Genomic DNA, 18,094 nt, shown 5'->3' on the forward strand with positions numbered 1-18,094 from the left:
CGTCGGCTGCCAAGGAGCCCCATCCGACCTCACTCTGCTCTTCCTTTCTCCCCCTGGGGGCCTCTGGGGCCCTGCGGGGAGGCAGAAATGGGGCCCAGGAAAGAGGGTCTACCGATCTCCAGCCCTTGCCACCCACTCACTGGGACCAGGTGGGTGCCTTTTGACTTCATCCTGCAGGGTGTGGTAGTCATGCCCTGTTGTAAATGGGGAAACTAAGGCTCTGAGAGGTTGTGTAGTTTGCTGGAGAACCCGGTCACGAAAAGGCTGGGGCCCGGAGGGAGGAAGGCCAGCCGACCCGAGAAGGCTCAGGGCCCCTGCGCCGCCCACCCCAGCCTCCTCTTCCAGCTGACCTCTCGGGAGCCAGTGCTTCGTAACCCCACCACTTACCATTCCTTATAACTTGCTTGGGCGGGGTGGGGGTGGGGGGAAGGGGAAGAACCATGCACGAGAAACACATCCATTTTTAATAAATAGTTTATTTATCCAACAGTTTCAACCCTGATATTGAAGCCTGTTGCAGCGTTATTCTTCTGGCTGCAGCCTTGATTAAGAGACCATTTCTTTGCCACGGGGCTGGCGCTCAGAGTCCAGCCCCGCCGATCATCCAGACATCAGAGGAAATGAGAGAGTATTGCTCAAATGAGGGAGACCGGAGCTTTATTAAGGAAACAAAAAATACCAGGAAGACCGAAAGGGGGTGGTCGGTGCCTTCTGGAGGCAGCTGTTTCGGCTCCTCTGCTTGCCCCTCTCCCGCGGCCGCAGATGAGAACATATGGGGACGAGGCTCTGCTGGAGAGGCTCCTCGCACTTAACTAATAAGGCCCCCCGCCAGGGTGTTTGCGGAGACAGGCTCCCGCGACGCGGGCTGATGGGCTGGCGGGGGGCCGCGAAGGTCTGCGGCGGTGCCGGCACGCTCCCGGGGAGGCCAGCAGGGGGCAGCCGAGCCGCCCTTGCGAACCTAGTCGGTGGCGGAAGTTCTGCTTAAGCAGCCCCGGCGTGGGGACGCTGTGGCCGCCACGGGACAAGGTGACCGTCGCACGCCGGAGGCGAGACCCTCCCCGGGTCCTGCAATCTGCGTTCGCGGCCCGATGCAGTGCCCTGGCTGCAGGTCTGGTCTAGAACTGCGACTCTGTGAGCAGCACCACTAAAGAGGCCGCCTCTGGGCAGCCCTACCCGCCTCACCGCTCTCGGCCCGTGTCTGTTCCCGGTTGCTCTCAGGCGGCCACGCCAGCAGCTCACTCCCGACCCAAGGGTCCTGCGTGCCAGGGCCTGGCATTTCTAGACAGTCCTTCTACAGTACTCGTTCTAATTGCTAGCACCTTCCCCCTTCAGGATAAAAGAGGCCCAACCCAGCTAGAGGACAGGCTTTCTCCCCTCACCCTTGAGCTCCCAGGTAACACCCTCTGAAGGCACATGGACCAATCTGCTCCCCGACCCCTGCCGCCCCAGCCTGCCATCCCGACCCACCGCCCACGGGCACGATGCCCACCCTGCTGAGTGCTCGCCAGCGGTGGACGAGCTCCAGCCCACCTAACTGCACACTAGCTCTGCAGGGTCTCACAGCTGCTGCTCTTTCATCTTTTTTGTTCATCAAAAACAAACCCTTCTCCCCTCTCCTGCCGGCAATCGGGGCACAGGATTGGACCAATGCAGAGGACAAGGCCTCTGGCTTTTCCCCTGTGCCCTTCAAGGAAGCCCACGCTTCCCTACAAGCTAATCTCTGAAGAGTCTTACAGAGACCTTTGGAACCAGAGTCTGGAGGAAGGTGAAAGTCAAGGCAAGTGTGAATTCAGCACTGGCAGGTCTGGTGGCCTTCTCTCGCCCCCGGAGGGGACTGGCCTGGGACAGGCCGACTGGGAACAGGCCCCCACCCGGGATTTATCGCTCTGAGTCGGAGAAGGAAGAGGGCTTAGTCCATCTCCACACCAGCATATCCTCTCCAGCCACACGGTGGGACTCTGTCTGGATCCGGGATTCGTTGGACGCCAGGAACTCCACAGCCCGGTCCCAGACCCGCTTCATGCGCCTCCTGCAACGACAAGGACCAGGCTCAGCAGGCAAGCTGCGCCCCGGCAGCTCCACTGCCCAGAGAAGCGAGCTGGTCCGGACGCAGCCTCTGTACAAACTGGGGCCCTGACTCCAGGATCTCGTGCAGAATTTATCTGCGGGAGGAAAAGGCATCAGGTACTAACAGAGCTCCTGCAGAGGAGAGGAATTTCTTGAGCCACAGAGAAATAATTCCTCAACCTTCTCTGCTCCAAAAGCATTCAATTAAAGGGAGCTGAAGGGGGCCAGAGGGGGCCAGGGCACCCCCAGGTGTCCAAGAGGGAAGGGGTTGTGCTGGCCTCAGCCAGCGCTTGCTGGGACCTGTTACCGCAGCAGCCCGGGCCAGGCGGCCCCACCACCGGTGCCGGCTGCATTCTAATGCCCCATGTGGGCTAATTAAAGAGTGGCCACTGGGCTGTCGAGTCCAAACTCCACAGTACTTTGGAGCACGCGAATGAGCTAAACATCCAACTGGGGAGGTGAAGAAGCTGGAGCTGCTCTTGGAACCAGAGCTACCGGCCAGGGTCCCTGGGGCCTTGCATCCCCTTGGACAGCCCCCTGTGGTGTCTTCCCCCTCCAGACTAGACAGGAAGATTCCAAGGCAGTCAGGGAGGATTGCTTTGATCCTCTCTTCGATGAGTTCCCGTCTTTCGTCAGCACCGCAGACCACCTCCCTGTGACCCCTCGCGTGGAGAGTGAACATGGGTGTGTACATGTGGGAGCGGGAAGGTTCCACCTGGGGGAGGACAAAGGAGGGAAGCGCCCAAGGTGGCCCGTGGGTCAGGAGTCAGAGTTGGGGTGCCAGGGCTTTCTCCTCCAGAGGTCAGGTCCCGTGGGGCAGGCCCACTGGGCTGCTCTAGCCCCAGCCCTCCCTCCCAGGCAGCGAGCAGGCCTGCGCCAGCCAGGCTCCACGGCTCTCCCTCAGTCTCACGGGCAGACCCTCCTCTGCGGGGCACGCCCGACGGTGCCCACGCAGGGCTGACAGCAGCGGACAGGTCCTCACGACATGAGGGCTCAGGTGCACCGACCGGGGGCCTGGGAGATAAATCGAGAGGCTGGGAGCCAACATGGCTTGAGTCTCCCGGGGTTTACCGACCGGGCTCAGTCCCGCCTGTGGTCCCTGCTGTGGCGTGGGAGCTGAGGCCGGGTGGCCTGGCCGGAGACAAGCCGCGACGGCACTCTTGCTCTTACTTCAGTGAGCATGTGGGTTGCATGGAACTGAAGCTCAAGCAACAAGGGCCACTCTTGGGTGAGTGCTCACGTGCTAGGCACAGACTTAATGAGCTGTGAGGCCACTTCCTGACACCCCGTCCCCCTTTCCTGAGGACTTGTCACTACTGCCTAATAGCACACATTTTCCTTATGCATCTTGTCACCTCTCTTCCTCCCTAGAACCAATGTTCCGCTGGGGCGCAGATTTGGGTTTCTTCTCCCCACTGTCTCCCCGGGACCCAGTAGCATGTGGCCTGCGATTGGTGCTCAATAAACATTTGTTGAGTAAACAAGAGCTTCAGCACAGCCCTCTGCCCGGCAGTGGTGTCTTTGTTTTGGATAAGGAAACTGGCTCGGAGTGGCCGTGACTCATGGTCACGTGGTAACTCCTGGTGGGGCCAGGAATTTGGTGGGAGTCTGAAAACACCAAGTGGCCTCCTCTTGGGAGCCAGAGGGCTACGACGTAGCTGCCTCCTGCTGAGGACCAAACAACAAGCACGAGCCAACGCTGCCGTGGTCAGTCTGCTCTCCCTAAGCTTCCTGCCTGCACGTCCCTAAAGAAGGATGAAAGTTACTAAGCATTTACAAGTAAAACCTTAAATGTTTTGCTCTTCCAGTTCCTCTTGGGTTGTACAGACGTGCCACCAGCGCTGGGCCTCGAGCAAGCTCCTTAACCTCCCTGTGCCTCAGTTTCCTCATCTGTTAGATGGGGTACTCACTGTTCTCACCTCGCAGGGCCACAGTGAGGAGCCAGTGAGTGTGGGCTTTGCCCGTGGAGGGCACAGAGCAGTGCCGGCTTGCAGTGAGTGTTCGTCCCCCTCCGGAGAGATGGCATCCGGCTGGAGACCGCGGCGAGCTACTGAGGGGTCCCCACAATCTGGGCCGACACCTCGGCGGGCCCTGATGGCTGCCCCCTGGGACCCCGTCCTCCAAAGCTACCCCACATGTGGTTTTGCAGATGCCCACATCTGGCATCTGCAGCCCATGTGAAAGGTCCCCTGGTGTCATGCGGGACAACGGCCTGTTACCCCTTCCCATGCAGCCGTGCCCTCTGGGAACGGACCCCATCCACGGCCGTGAAGTTCTGCTTTCAACTGCAGGTACACTTGTGTGCGTGCGCATGCGTGTGTGGGAACTGAACCGTATTTAAGATAACATGTCATGGGCCGTGGTTAAAAATGTTTGAAAAACAATCTCCTCCTTGCTAGTGACTGATTCAAGAATATGGGGCACGTGGGTGGCTCAGTCGGTTAAGTGTCCAGCTTCGGCTCAGGTCACCATCTCACAGTTTGTGGGTTTAAGCCCCGCGTTGGGCTCTGTGCTGACAGCTCAGAACCTGCAGCCTGCTTCGGATTCTGTGTCCCCCTCTCTCTGCCCCTCCTCCAATCACACTTTGTCTCTCTCTCACATATTCTAAAGAACAGACAAGTAACCGAGTCTGGCCAACAGGGCCTCAGTGAGTGTGTCACTGGCAGCTTCTGGGAATGTTTTCTCCTGCTTGTGACAGCAACGGGAGGCCCCTCTCTCCCCTGCTGGCTGTGACAAGGCAGATGCTGGTCCAGCTGCTGCTGGCCACCATCCTGTGACCGCGAGGAACTCCCGCCAGCCCACGACATCCACAGAAGCCAGGACCCCAAGGATCACAGAGAAAAGGGACCAGGGACCCGACTATTCTGTGTCTGGAGTGCACATGACTCTGGACTTCCACTAATGGAAACCTATCAGATCCTTCCCAGCTTGAGCCACCCAACGCTAACAGAGGAGTGGGACCATGCTTCTAAACCTCTGGTCTGCGTTCTGCCACGAAGAGCCGAGCGCCGGAGGAGTGGCAGGAGGCGTGCGTGGTGGCTCCCTCCCCTGGGATCCTCGGGGCGGAGCTCCCCCTCCCCCTGCCCCATAACTGATGCTCGGGGCTCCTTCCGTGGCACTCGGCAGGGCTGGACCAGGACTCACCGGCTCTGCGGAGGGATCAGGGTGTCGCGCACGTGCAGGATGCCCACGTACGGGTAGCGCTCCATGTCCTGCTCCCAGTCCACGTAATGGTCCTGGACCACATCTGCAGGGTAGGGCAGGGGGCACGGTTTAGGACAAGGACCTTCCGGCGGGTGCCCGCAGTCCTCGCCCCAGGGGCCACACACCTATAATCTTCTTCACCATCTCATACATGGCTTGCTCCTCTTCTTCCAACTTCCGCCACCGATACTTCAGGAGGATCAGGAGGCCCCACAGAAAGGCCAAGCCTGTGAGGGAACAAAGGCCCGGTTAATCCTCACGTCACCTGTGGCCACTCAGAGGCACACTGCGTGTCAGTCTGGGTCGGTGGCTGCGCTGGAGGCTACGGGTGAGCCGCACAAGTGTTCTGAGCACCTACTATGTGTCAGGCCCCGGCTAGCATGCGGGAGGGGACAAAGGAGGTGGAAATGCAAAGGGAAGGCAGGCCATTAAGTGATCATCTTCCTCCTGCCGGCTGTCACCACAGAGGCATCCCCAGCCGTCCAGATTGCAGCTCCTCCCAACCGCATTCCGGGACTTTCATCTCCTCCCTTGTGAACCAGAACACGGCGTTTCATACATATATACATGCGGGGCCCTTTGTATTCCAGGATGCTGCTGCCGATAATGATGTCTGTGCCTGATGGCGTGGGTGAGGGAGCTGTGTGCACGCCCAGATGGCCTGTGATTTGTAACTCTGCCATGTCTGCAGAGCCGGCAGTTTCTAGGACTCGGCCTTTTGCCTTCAGAGACACCCCAAGGTCTCTGCTCAAAGGCGGCCCCTGATGTCGGGAGACAAGACTCGCGCTCTGCTTTTCAGCTCAGCGCCCCGGGTCCTTCCTGCTTTCATCAGGTACCTAGAGCTCCCAAGGAGAGGGAGTAAAATTAGGCCAAGCTCCTGGTACGCCTCCTCCTCAGAGAGGCCTGCACTCTGGGGCCCCCAGGGCGACGATGCTGGGCTCCAGCCAGCGCCCATCTCCCTCTCAGGGACACTGACGGTCCCCGACCCTGAGCAAGGATGTTTTTAGTTATCCTCACGCTCCCGCCACCAGTCTCTAAAGGTAAGATGAACCAGGGCAGAGGCTGACTTGTTCATCTCCTCTGTTTTATTAGACAGACCTCAGGTTCACTAGACAGAAATGAACTCTCTGGGCCTGGGCTTCCAGAACTCATCACTCATGCCTAGGAGTGTCACTGAGCTGGGCTCCTGGGAGGTGCTCTGGGAGCAGTCCCCGCGGCACAGGCACGGGGGGAGAAGGGCAGCCAAGGACTTACACCAGAAGAAGATGAGCAAGTTGGTGATAGCAGTGAACAGGGCGCGGCTCAGGCGGCAGCCGACACCCATGCGCGGGCGGGCGGATTCTAGGCACACCACCTTGTCCACGGTCGTCACCAATTCTGATGGGTCTTCCCCTTTCAACCTGAAACAGGACACAGGGCTGCAGACACATTCAAAAGCTCCCAGGAGCTGTGGGATCGGCCCCACTCAAGGATGGGCTTTGAGGCCTCTACTTGCTTATGAAATAGACTCGGTATCCTGGTTGCATGCCTTCCCGAAATTTCCCACGTTGGCTACTTAGGAAGAATAAAGCTTTAAAGACGGCAGCAGGCTTGAACCCCTACCGCTAAAGTGACGTCCCCCTCTGTCGGGTCTTTTGACAGCCCCTCTCAGCGTGTGGAAGATTAAACTGTAAATTGGATTCCCACCTCCCAGCATAGAGAAATGGAAATGTTTACTGAATTGCTGGCTTTGCACTGCATGGCAGGAACTGAAAGAGTCTGGGAGGGTGTGCTTTTCCTCAGTGATGGTGACAAAGAGGCATATAAGCTGTTTAAGGGTAAAGATCGGGGTGCCGTGAGGCTCAGGGAATGACGACCACCGGGCTCCCCGAGGCCAGGCCCCAGCCCCAGCGCCTCCACCCTGGCCACTGAGAGGAGGTGTCAGGACACACGGGGATGGATGCCCACACCTACACGTTCTTCCAGCTGGGTGACAGTCTCGTGCTCTGGACCGCACAGTGCAATGCCCAGTATCTGTAGCGTCCCGACTTCTAACGACCCACTTCGAACACTGGTCGTGTGAGCTGGGCCCGGCCCCCCTTCTGACTACCTTCCCCAGAGTGGAAGGGCGAGCGTCATCATTCTTCTGTGCTAGCAGCTTCGGTGAGTGCCGTGGAGGATAAAATCCATATTCTCCTTCGCCTTTCCTAACACACAGGAAAATCGCTCAGCCACTCAGGGAAGCTTTATTTTTTTTTAAGCCAACGAATTTTAATCGTGCCACGCATCCAGTTATCAAGCTTTGGGTTGAGCTGCCCGAGGGGCTTCTGGTAGAGGCACTGCTGATGGAATTAGTAGTCTGGGTGGATTAGAGAGGAAGGGAACAAAACCCTGGAGGGTGTCTGAATATCAGGAGCTATGGCCTGAGCAGAGACCCCGACAAACCCTGAGAAACGAGAGGCAGTGCCAGGATGATGAACTCTGGTGGGGGAGGGGGGGCATCACTGGTGTGCCCTGCCCCTGCCAGCTGAGCAGCCAGATGGGGCTTTTCAGGAGGGCGAGAGGGCTCACCATCTCTGCGAACAGTGCTCCCCAGAGACAGAACTGAGGCAGAACTGCCCAGTCAGAATAAAATCCAGTATTTCCTTTAGCCATTTCCACACAGAGTGAAACCGACATACAGAAACATTTGTCTAGGAATGAAAACTAGCACCCGGGGAGAGGAAGTGCAGAAAAATGCCTTCTCCAGCAACCCACGTGGGACCAGTGAATTCAAAGCGAGTCACCTGAAACAGGTTTAGCTGGAACACTAGGCTAATGTCCCGCCACCCGGATTTTGTGTCTTATCTGCACCCCAAACGCTTCTTCCTTCCGTTGCCTGGCTTCAGGCTTAGCCCACAAGGACTCAGCTGGGAGACCTGCCTCTAACTTCAGACCTGAGACACCTCTGTGAGCACACGGCAGTCAGCTGATGGGCGAGGACCAGGCCACGGTGCTTGTGGCGGGGCCGCCACCCTGTGATGTCTCGCCCGCACTCACCAGATGCCCACGTCCTTGTTACTGCTCAGTATCCAGGTCAGCGCAGCTTCAAACTTGGCAGAGGAGCTGCTGGTCACGTTCTGTGGGAGGGGGCGGGAGATGAGTTCTGCGTCTGGGCCGAGCAGCGGGAACATTATTCTCCTGCTGGATTAAGGAAGCCCTCTCCCGTGCCCTCCGTGGGCCCCAAAGCCCTGTTCCACTACATGCACAGCAAAGTGGCAGGCAGGAAATCTGGGCTGCTGGGAGTCAAGAAGGAGCTCTGCCCGGAGGAGTTGATGTGGAAGCACACACAAGGAAACGACGCAGGTCTGAGGTAGCCAAAGGAATTATCATTTCCTTGAGGACCAAAGTGTCAGGCCAGAGAGCTGGCAGCTCATCTTGGGGAAAATGAAAAACAGTGTGGGGATGGGAGCCCAGTGGCCAGTCCCAGCTGTGTGGCCTTGGGCAAGTCCCTGTCCCTCTCTGAGCCTCAGTTTCCTCGTCTGGGAAGTGGCAATGACCTAGGCGACCCCTAAGGTTTCTGTCAGCTCCAAAGTTCCATCATTCTATCAGACTGGGGCCAGGCACACAGTCAAGCAGACCCTGAGCAATCTGCACAGCGAACGAAAAGGAGAGAACGGACAGGTGAAATGTAGATCCACAAAGCTGCTGGGAAGGAGAGCAAGGGGGAGCGAGTAACAGGGCCACTTAAAGAAGAGGTGGCCTGCCGTGGCCGCACTGGCCGCTCAGGAGCCAGCCCCCCACCCACATGCCAGCAGGCTGGGCTCTGGCTCATAGCTCACCTTGGACCGGTCACTCCTACTGCTGCCTAAACTTGCAGCAGCCTAGCCCTCAACTAAGTTAAAAAAAAAAAAAAAAAAAAAAGGAAAACAAAAAAAGCCAAAAAGCAAACACAAAACAAAAAGGGGAAAAAAAAAAAAAAAAAAGCAGGGCTTGAAAGATCACTACAAAAGCGCCAGCACCTCCCGGGAATGGGTAAGCGCTGCAGCCTTACTTACTGCTAGGTATTCCTGGGCCTCCATTACAGGAATGCATTTGCTTTTTAGCTTCTCTGGATTTCCACATTCAAAATTACCTAGGAGGAAAAAAACACACATTCAAACACAAAGAAGAGGTGGGGGAAAAAAATGACTCTGAAACGGACTAAAAAAAATGCAGCAAGAATCAAGCCATCAGCTCTGATAGGGAGCATGTGGCCCTGTGGCTCTGGCTTCTGTGGGGCATCTTCACTCTGCAGCAAGATCAAAAGCCACTTAGCTTGGATCGATTCCAGATCATTAAAACCTGACCTGCAAAGCAGTGCGGTGATTTGCATTAAATGACTAAAAAGCTGCCCAATCCTAAGGTCTGTTTGCAATTGATCCCTAAAAGGATCAGACAGATAGCTTTGGAAGGTACCAGAATGGCACTATAAATAAACACAACCTGGGAAAAAAGAAAGGCAGGGAGGCCGGAGGCACTGCAGGGATTCTGACCGTGACATAGGCAGGTAACCTGAACTCCAGGCCCACTGTTTCAAGGGGTTTTGGGGAGGGGTGTCCAAAATGCCCCAAAGAGAAAGAGGGCATCTCTGTGCTGGGTAGTGGGGCCTCGGCATGGTGCTCCAAGGGGCCACTCCCTTCCAAGCACCCTGGGTGAACAGCTCCCACCCAGGATGGAGCTGGGAGCCTCCCCTTAGGCCTGCCCGGGGCCACCTCCTCTGAAAAATCCCCAGCCCGTGGGAGAATCTTGTTGGACCAAATTGCTCTGGACTTGGGGGCCCACCACAGCCGCTGGTTCTCAATAGCCTGCTATGGTCCACCCACAACGTGCTGTTTCCCATGGGTCACTAGACTCCTTGAGAGCAGGGACAGCACAGGGTCGGCATGTACAAGAACCTGAACCCACCCACGCACAGCCTGACTGCTCTTAACCTGGCACAGCTTAGGGGCTACGGATGGCTAGTCTGTGCGTCTGTGTGCTGGGGACTGAGTGGCTGGGAATGAACATTAAAAGCTTCAGAACGAACTAAAGCTTATCCCTCCTATGCCAAGTTGATCTTGACCTTATGGGACCCCTGAGACCAAGGTGGCTGCCATGGTCTGCCCCACCCCAGATCACCCCGCCTGGACCACCGCCACGGCCTCCTGATTGGTTGCCTCCTCTCCCCTTTCTCTTCCACGTTTGAGCAACCAAACTTTAAAACGATTCTGCTTACGTGACACTACTACACTCAAGCTGCTGTCACATTTGCATTCCTGGCTGCTGGCTCTCAGCACATCACTCCCCTGCTCAGAAGCCTCCCCGGTGCTCAGTGCCTGCAGGATGAAGCCCCGAGGGCCTGGCCTCTACGGCCACCCATGGTAGAGCCGGGCCGACCTTTCCAAACTCCATTCCTTCCATTTCTTCTTCCCTCACGAAACCAGCCGCTTCCAGCCCTGACCCTGTCATTTCCCCTTTGGCCTTGCCTTCCCCCACACATATGCAGAACCAATCCTTGCTGGGCTTCAGCGCTGGGCAGACACCGCCTCCCCTGTGACACTTTCCCGACTGCTCCAGCTAAAAGGCAACATGCCTCCTGGAACTTCCGGCCTCTCGGTTCTCATCCAGTCACACTGTGTATCAGCCAGTGGTCAGGGAGATAGGTGGTTTGTCTCTTCTACTAGACCATAAGCAGCCCGTGGGCTGCAAAGGCCAGCACAATTCCCTGCCCAAAGGTGACCTCCAAGGCAGGGCGGGGGCAGGAGGGGAGTATGGCCTAGTAGAGCCCTCATTCCCCTGCAGCGAGACCCTCAGGGTCGCCGCTGCCAGGCTTGTCAGAGGACAGGAGGCAGCAAACCCCTGGATGGCATAAGCCAGGACCACATATGAAGGGTGGGATGGAGGAAAAATGTCTACCAGCATCCACAGTTTAAGAAGAGACCTTCTCTACTTTATGCCCCGGGGGGCTTCTGAAAATGCAGACTTTAATTCATAGGTTCGGGATGGGACATCAGAGTCTGCATTTCCAACAAGCTCCTGGGTGATCCTGATGCTGCTAGTTCCTGGGCCACAGCTGAGTCACTAAGGTCTGGAACACCCTCATAGGCCAAAATTTATAGTCTAAGCATCTCAGCCATGGAGAAAGGCCCCTGAGGCCTGCGATGCTGTGAGCTCCCATTCCTCCTGCTCTGCTCCTCTGAGCTGCTCACAGATGCCTCCATGACCACCTCCAGTCTCCCACCGTTCAGGAGGGAGGTGGTGGCAGAGCTGGGACCACAAGACTGGCCCCGAGGGCTGAGGGCCCACTACAGGCCCATCTGGCCTTGATTTCCTAGCAACAACCTTCCACAAGGGTTGGCCCCACAGGTAAGAGGTGCCTCCTGAACATCTCATAAGACTGAATAGCTCTGTCTGATTTTGGTGCCAAATATATTTGGCCTGATACTCAAGCCCTGGTCATTCACCGATACCTTTAGCAAGTGATTCTGAGAGGTGTGGGGAGGTGGTATCTCTGGTCTCAAAGAATAATTTTCTAAATAAAGTAGTAGGGGGACCTTCTGGATGGATGACTTTTTAGGGGCATCCTGGGGGTGCTAGAAGTACCCTCCTCTAGAGTAGAGCGCTTAATTTTCATTTTGTAAAAAAAAAAAAAAAAAAAAAAAAAATACCCAAGATTACCTGGTAAGATGGGGAGTTCCTGAGAGGGTACAGGACTTCTCTGAAGTCCTGAGGCCAGATGGGGAGATCAGGACCAGCTGTGACACCAGGGCCCTGGCAAGCTAGATGGGCCCGAGTGTGACTGGCCCCCCTGGCACACCCCTGCCACCTGCCTATGCCTCTCCTCCTGGCCTGGCCGACCATCTGATATAGGGAGGCCCTCTAGGTCAGAAAACCCAGACTCTGAGAAGACTTGGGGCCTGGCCCCTTCCAATCAACATGAACCCCCAAAACATCAGGTGGTGGGCATCTAGGGAAGGCAGAAAGGCCTGTGCATGTGCCAGGACCCCTGGGACCCTTAAAGGGGATATAAGAACGAAATGTAGGCTTAAAAGAGATGTGTCTGAGTGGGGAAGCAGGGAAGGCAAGACTTGGTTTCTGAGTATATCTTCTGGAAGATCTCCACAGAGCATCTCAGCCACCTGCCGGCCAGCCAGCCAGCCCCAGCCTGGCTGATCGGGGTAATAGCCCACACCCTCATGAGGAATCTCAGGCCTCAAGATACCCACTCACCGGCTTGGATGGCCAGGAAGTTGTATAGTTCATGCAGCAGCTCCAGCAAGGCCGCCTTCTGCTTGGCCTGACAGAACTGAAAGGGCACAGGACAAGCAGTCAGCAAGGAGGGGTGGGGGGAAAGGGGACTCTGTCTGTCTGGTTTTACCTCCTCGGTTACACTGTCAAGTACTAGGCAGCAAGAAACAAACACCTCATACTTTAAAAACAAAAAACAAAAAAACAAATTCTGCAACGCGGTGGGCCCAGGACAGGGTCGATAAATATCGGGTTAACTGACCGAAGAGGAACACCGTAAAAGCAGAGGCAGAGCTGAAAGCAGACACGGTAACTAAGGGTCTGCATCTTGGAGGCTCCCGGCCTCTGTCCCATGGTTCTCACTGGAATAAAGGCCATTAAGGGCGGCTGCGGAGCAGAGGCGATGGGGCTGTGGGGAAACGCGGGAGCCCGGCCTCCTTGGCGGGCCAAGCAAATGCCACACGACTGCAGTCGCTTCTCCCCTCGGGCCACTCCCGTCTGTTTTTGGAAAGTCCGCTGTCTGCATGCTGCCTATAAATTGTCTGTTCTGTGGATCAGCTGCAGCAAATGCTTCATCTCGGACTGGCTTCTGGACTGGAAATGGGAAATTTCTAGAAACCTTGCAACTAGAGGGGGAAAGAAGTCACGTGTAGGAGAAAACAGGACTAGGAATACAGGCCTACCTAGATCTCCTGCACCTGTAACAGAACTGACACCAGTTTGCTAGACTCGCTAGATTTAGGAGATTTGAAAGAAAGGCTGCTCTTCCCGGAGAGCGAACGGCAAGCCATGTGCTGTGCTGAGTCGTTTACACGTGGGCACGCACTGAAGCGCCACCACAGTCCTGACCGCACACCAGCTTCTCAGACGAGGAGCCCGAGGCGGAGACCTTAGGTAGGCCACCAAGATGCCACAGCTAACGGGTGTTGGAGCCCCCCTTCAGACCTCCTCTGCATTGTCACTGGGCGGGGTGTGGACCGACGCCTAGGGTCTGGGCTCTGGCTCCAAACTGCAGAAGGGACCACAGTCACTTCCCTTCTCAGGCTCACTCATTGCCCTCACCTGTAACGGGATGGACTTGGTTTCTCACAGTCTCGGAGGCCAAGAAACGTCCCCTCGTGTTGCCTAAAGACCCGAAAGCCTTTACGAGGTACAAAATGACACAACCAAGATTTACCCACAGGATCATAAATGTTCAGCGACAACTCACAGGTCTGTAAGCAGAATTAGGTATCCAAACTACCTTTCAAAGACTAATGAGATGGCAAATGTTGACGACAAGAAATGTAACTGAATATACACGGAGATCCCAATTCTATAAACACAGGTACGCAGACGAGATGGGAAGGAAATGCCCCCCAAGATGTGAATGGAGAGTACCCCTTGGTGGCAGAATCATGGGTGATTTTTGTCACATTTTTCACATTTTCTATACTAAACCTTACTGTCACAACCAGAAAAAAAAAGCAGTAACAATTAACTCTGTTCCAAACTCACCGACATTTAGGCAAAGCAGGGCTGATACCACCTAAAGGGAACAGGAGGACAGAAGGCACCAGACAACGAGACGGCCTGATTGAGACAGCACACCCACTCCCAGCCTGTCCACACGCTTTCCACAGCACAAAGGCAGAAAGAAAAACGCTAAGTGTCGTAGTTGGCTGAGAAGGGAAAGAACACGTATATCTAAAACTCAAATGCCCATCTGGGTTCTGGGTGAGCCTGAGCCGCGCAAAGAACAAGACTTTCGGCATGAGCCTCACCAAAGCCAAGAAGCATCTGCCAACTTGCTGTTCCTGTGTCCACCCTGCACAAAGGCCAGCAGCACCCCATGCAACCTCAGCTCACTGGAGCCTGAGACGATGCCCAGACCCTGTCTTTCGATGCTCTGATGTGGCAAGCATCCAGTGTGCTCGCTGAGCGCATCTCTCACAGGTACCTGGACTATGCCTGCCTGGGCTCACTCGAGTGGGACGAAGAAGAACCAAGCAATAGCAACCAGAGAGGCCTTATAGAAAAGTTCCTTGTTTCCTGTTTTTGCTTTCAGGGTTCAAAGTTCTGGCCACTCCCTCTTTGTCTGGGCCACTGCCTCTAATCACCCACTGTGGTTTTCACGACAGAAGGTAGGTTAAACTTCTTATGAATCTGTTTTCACAAAAACAACTGAGAAGCAAAGATACTTGGTGGATGACTGCAGTAAATGAATGCAATGAGACGGCCCCCAATAGGATACCGCAGAAGCCCAAAGAAGCAATAAAACCTATTATCGGGACACCCCTTCGTTAACACGGGTGAGAGAATGAACGTGTGGCCATGGGTTGTTTCTTTCCCAGCCCCCGGGCTGCCAGAGATGGAGACTGAGGTCTCGGGGGGAGGCCTGGCATTGCACACTTAATAATTAGACTACTAAGTCATGCCCTCTGGCAGCAAAAGGCTCCTCCTTGTAGGATTTATGACCTGAAAATTTACTGCCTCCTATCTTCCCCAGACTGTCACCTGTGCCAGCATCCCAGCTCCCTGCTGATGCTGCCTGCATGACTCATAGACAGATAGGGCTGCTTGCATTCCCCAAATATTATTTGTAGGGAACATTAAAGCTTCATAAAACAAATCTATAGACTAACGGGGCTAATTCCACTTTAGGTATGTTTAAAACCAGCCCCCCATGTTTCAAATCCGAACAGCATCGTCAGAGCCACACATGTACTACCAGAGGGAAAGGTGGACCTGAGAACCCAGCCTCCCGACGCTTAAAAACCGCCAGCCCTTCCTCTGGAAGCCAGGAAGCTTGAGAGGTCCTTCAACCACAACCTACCGCATCCCCCCAGATTGACTTAGGCAGAAGATCAAAGTCCCCAGTGCTGTGATGGATGGGAGAGCTTCCATAACAATCCCAGGGTTGGATCTTGGGAGCTCAATTCTCTCTGTTTCAAGTACTCCTTTTGCCGCCACAATTGAGTCTGACACAAACATCACAGAACACGATGTGATTCTGGTGCATTACAGGAAGCACTCCTGAAAATGATCCTATTATGATCTTTTTTCTGGGGAAGTTTACCTCCTGACGGAGGCTCACATCCTTGAGAGGAATAACAAAAGCTAAAGAAATTCAAACTCACCTCATCTGTTTTACTGTCACAGTCCACTGGCAATAATTTCACTGAGACCAAGAAAAGAAACACAGGAAATTAAAAGTGTGGGTTAAGGAAAAGATGACAAAAAAAAGACCACTCTCAAAATTCAGGGGAAGTAAAACATTACCAGCCTAAGGGTGGGGATCAGAAAGATGTCATCTAAATGAGGCACTTTTAAAATGCAGACATGTCAGGGTTTCCCAATCCTAGATTAGGAATTAGGACCAGAACAGCTGGGTCCAAATCCTAGCTGGAAATGATTAGGCATATCCAGCAACTCAACCACGCTGAGCCTGTTTCCTCATTTGTAAAATGGGATCAATAAAGCCCTCCCTGTTTAACTCGGGGCATTGGCCTCAAACAAGTCAATACACATGATGGTTTTGGAAACTGCAAACAATGATGTGTTGAACAGGGATCAGTAACATCGTGGGAGGGGAAGTCCAGGTAGATCTCAGTATATATCCAAGAGCTGTTGTCTGAAAGCATCACAGCGGTAGGACAGTATACTGGCTGACTGTTGTGGTATCAGTACAGTCCCACAGACTCCCGGGTCTGCTTACTTTCTTTAGTAGGTGGATAAATTGCTCTTATAGCCAAGAAATTATTTGGGTGTGTGCATGAGTCTGGGATCCCCATGCCCACAGGCTTGTTCATACACCCAAATACCCATCTGCTGCAATAGCTAAGACATGATTTGGCATCTCCCTGCATTTTGGCCGTTCCTGTTAGGCATGGAAAGATGTGGCCTTGGCTTGAGGCTGGGAACAGTATTAATCACATTCATCCTTTGCAAAGAATATCAAAAGTTGGTGAACTACAATGCCACTTTATACTTACACTTTAAATTTATATACTTTACACCCTAAAACTTATAAAGGAATGATTTCTATGTTGTTTTCTGTTCGGCTAAAGCCCAGAATTACCCAAGAGGCAAATTTTCCTTTTAAGAAACATACAAATCGTCAACTATTCAGGAAACATACCGTATCCTGCAGACCTCTAATTGTCATGTCTAATCACTAACTAAAGTGTGGACAGAAGCAGCATAGCTGGCAATGTCCTTGACTCACAGAACCCTTTCTTAACACACTCCAGGAGGATAATGTAAGCAAGGATAAACGCCTCCATTTACATCAGTTTAAAGTCTTTTGGTGCTGCAAAGCTGGGAACCCAACCAGATCCGATCTGTGGGCAGTGAAACCTGGGGTGCCTTGGAATGGGCACTAATGTGTGAATGAGCAAGAGATCCAAGTTAAGAAAGAACTAAAAAGGAATGGGGGTGGACCTGTCTGTTAGAGAGGGGTGTGGTTTTCTCTAGAGAGGGAAAACCAGAGGTTGGGGAAGGAGTGACTACGAATGAAGATTGCTTCCAGCACGTGGTTGAAAGGGAGATTGGTAGGAAGGGCTAGGGCAGAAAATGAGAACAGGAGAGAGTGAAGACAGAAATTATTGCAGATGCAGGAACTCCGGCCCTCTTCTCCCACCGCTGGAGGGAGGAGAGTCCAGGTCTGGAGGTAAGAAGACAGCCAGAGGCATCTAAGGCCCGGGAATGTGCAGCCTGGCGCTGAGAGGAACGGTGGTGGTGCAGGTGGACACTCGCGCGCCCGGGGCCCTCCCCTGCGCCGGCCCGGGACGTACTGTTGTCCTCCGCCTCCTGCGGCGCCGAGGGCTTGCCCATCTTCACCCAGAGGATGCCCAGGAAGACGAGCAGCAGCCCCAGGCTGGCCCAGAACAGGAGCCGGGACAGGCAGCGCTCCAGCCGCCGCCCCGCTTCGGGCCGGGCCCGCGCCGCGCCGGCTGAGCCCGTCCGCGTCGCTCGCAGGCCCGGACGCGGGTCGGCGCCGAGGAGGGTGGAGGGCAGCCGTGCCGGGGCCGGGGTCGTGGCCCACCAGCGACGGACTCCGTGGCCCGGCGCGGCCCGGTCGAGCGGCCGGGCGTCCTCGTCCTCCTCGGAGCTGCCCCGGACCGAGGCGCGGCGCCTGAGCGGCGCAGGGCGGGCGGGGTAGGCGAAGCCGCGGCTCCCAGACCAGGAAGCCGCGGAGGCCCCGAGATCGCCGAAGGCCCCAGAGGTCGCGTAGGCCGAGGCCGAGGCCGGCGGGGAGTGCCAGGGCTCCACTCGCAGGGAGGCCGCAGCGGGCCGGGCTCGCAGCGGCGCCTCTTCGCGCAGCCGGGCCTCCTCGCGCAGCCGCTCCTCGCCCCGCAGCCGGGCCTCCTCCCGCAGCCGCTCCTCGCCGCGTAGCCGGGCCTCGCCCCGCAGGCGGCGCAGCTTGTTGCGGTAGACGTCCCGGGTGGTGTCGGTGATGGGTCCTGGCTGGAAGCCCAGGGCCTGTAGCTCCCGCCGCAGCTCCAGGTCCGACAGGCCGGCCATGGCCAGGACGCCGCCCCCCGCCCGCCCCTGGCGCTCACCGCACCCGGAACTGCTCTCGCCGGCGGCCGCGGCGGAGCGGGCGGGGCCCCGC

General features: G+C 55.6%; 1 protein-coding gene across 2 annotated transcripts; it reads right to left on the reverse strand.

Moving 5' to 3' along the window:
* Positions 1–458: 458 nt before the first annotated feature.
* On the reverse strand, positions 459–18,094 carry LEMD2 (LEM domain nuclear envelope protein 2). Of its 2 annotated transcripts, none has more exons than XM_043591186.1 (9): positions 17,274–18,094; positions 15,618–15,658; positions 12,481–12,556; positions 9,288–9,364; positions 8,290–8,369; positions 6,526–6,671; positions 5,397–5,498; positions 5,212–5,314; positions 459–2,029 (listed from the first exon to the last, which is right to left on the reverse strand). In XM_043591186.1, the coding sequence occupies exons 1-9, from the start codon at positions 18,001–18,003 to the stop codon at positions 1,879–1,881; spliced, it is 1,506 nt and encodes a 501-aa protein (XP_043447121.1). In that variant the 5' UTR covers positions 18,004–18,094; the 3' UTR covers positions 459–1,878. The 2 variants fall into 2 exon arrangements, with proteins under 2 accessions (XP_043447121.1, XP_043447122.1); XM_043591187.1 differs by lacking the exon at positions 459–2,029 and adding an exon at positions 2,036–3,812 and having other exon boundaries at positions 17,274–18,051.

The sequence above is a fragment of the Prionailurus bengalensis genome, chromosome B2 (assembly GCF_016509475.1).
Source record: "Prionailurus bengalensis isolate Pbe53 chromosome B2, Fcat_Pben_1.1_paternal_pri, whole genome shotgun sequence".
Classification (NCBI taxonomy): Eukaryota; Metazoa; Chordata; class Mammalia; order Carnivora; family Felidae; genus Prionailurus; species Prionailurus bengalensis.

What these genes read in the sequence shown, in the direction of transcription:
- LEMD2 (XM_043591186.1), bottom strand. Translation starts at nt 18,003, where the DNA reads ATGGCCGGCCTGTCGGACCTGGAGCTGCGGCGGGAGCTACAGGCCCTG. An exon ending in GCAGGAGGCGGAGGACAACA is followed by an intron (nt 15,659 to 17,273) that starts GTACGTCCCGGG and finishes TCTTGGTCTCAG; the next exon opens with TGAAATTATTGCCAGTGGAC. An exon ending in CTTGCTCATCTTCTTCTGGT is followed by an intron (nt 5,499 to 6,525) that starts GTAAGTCCTTGG and finishes GTTCCCTCACAG; the next exon opens with GCTTGGCCTTTCTGTGGGGC.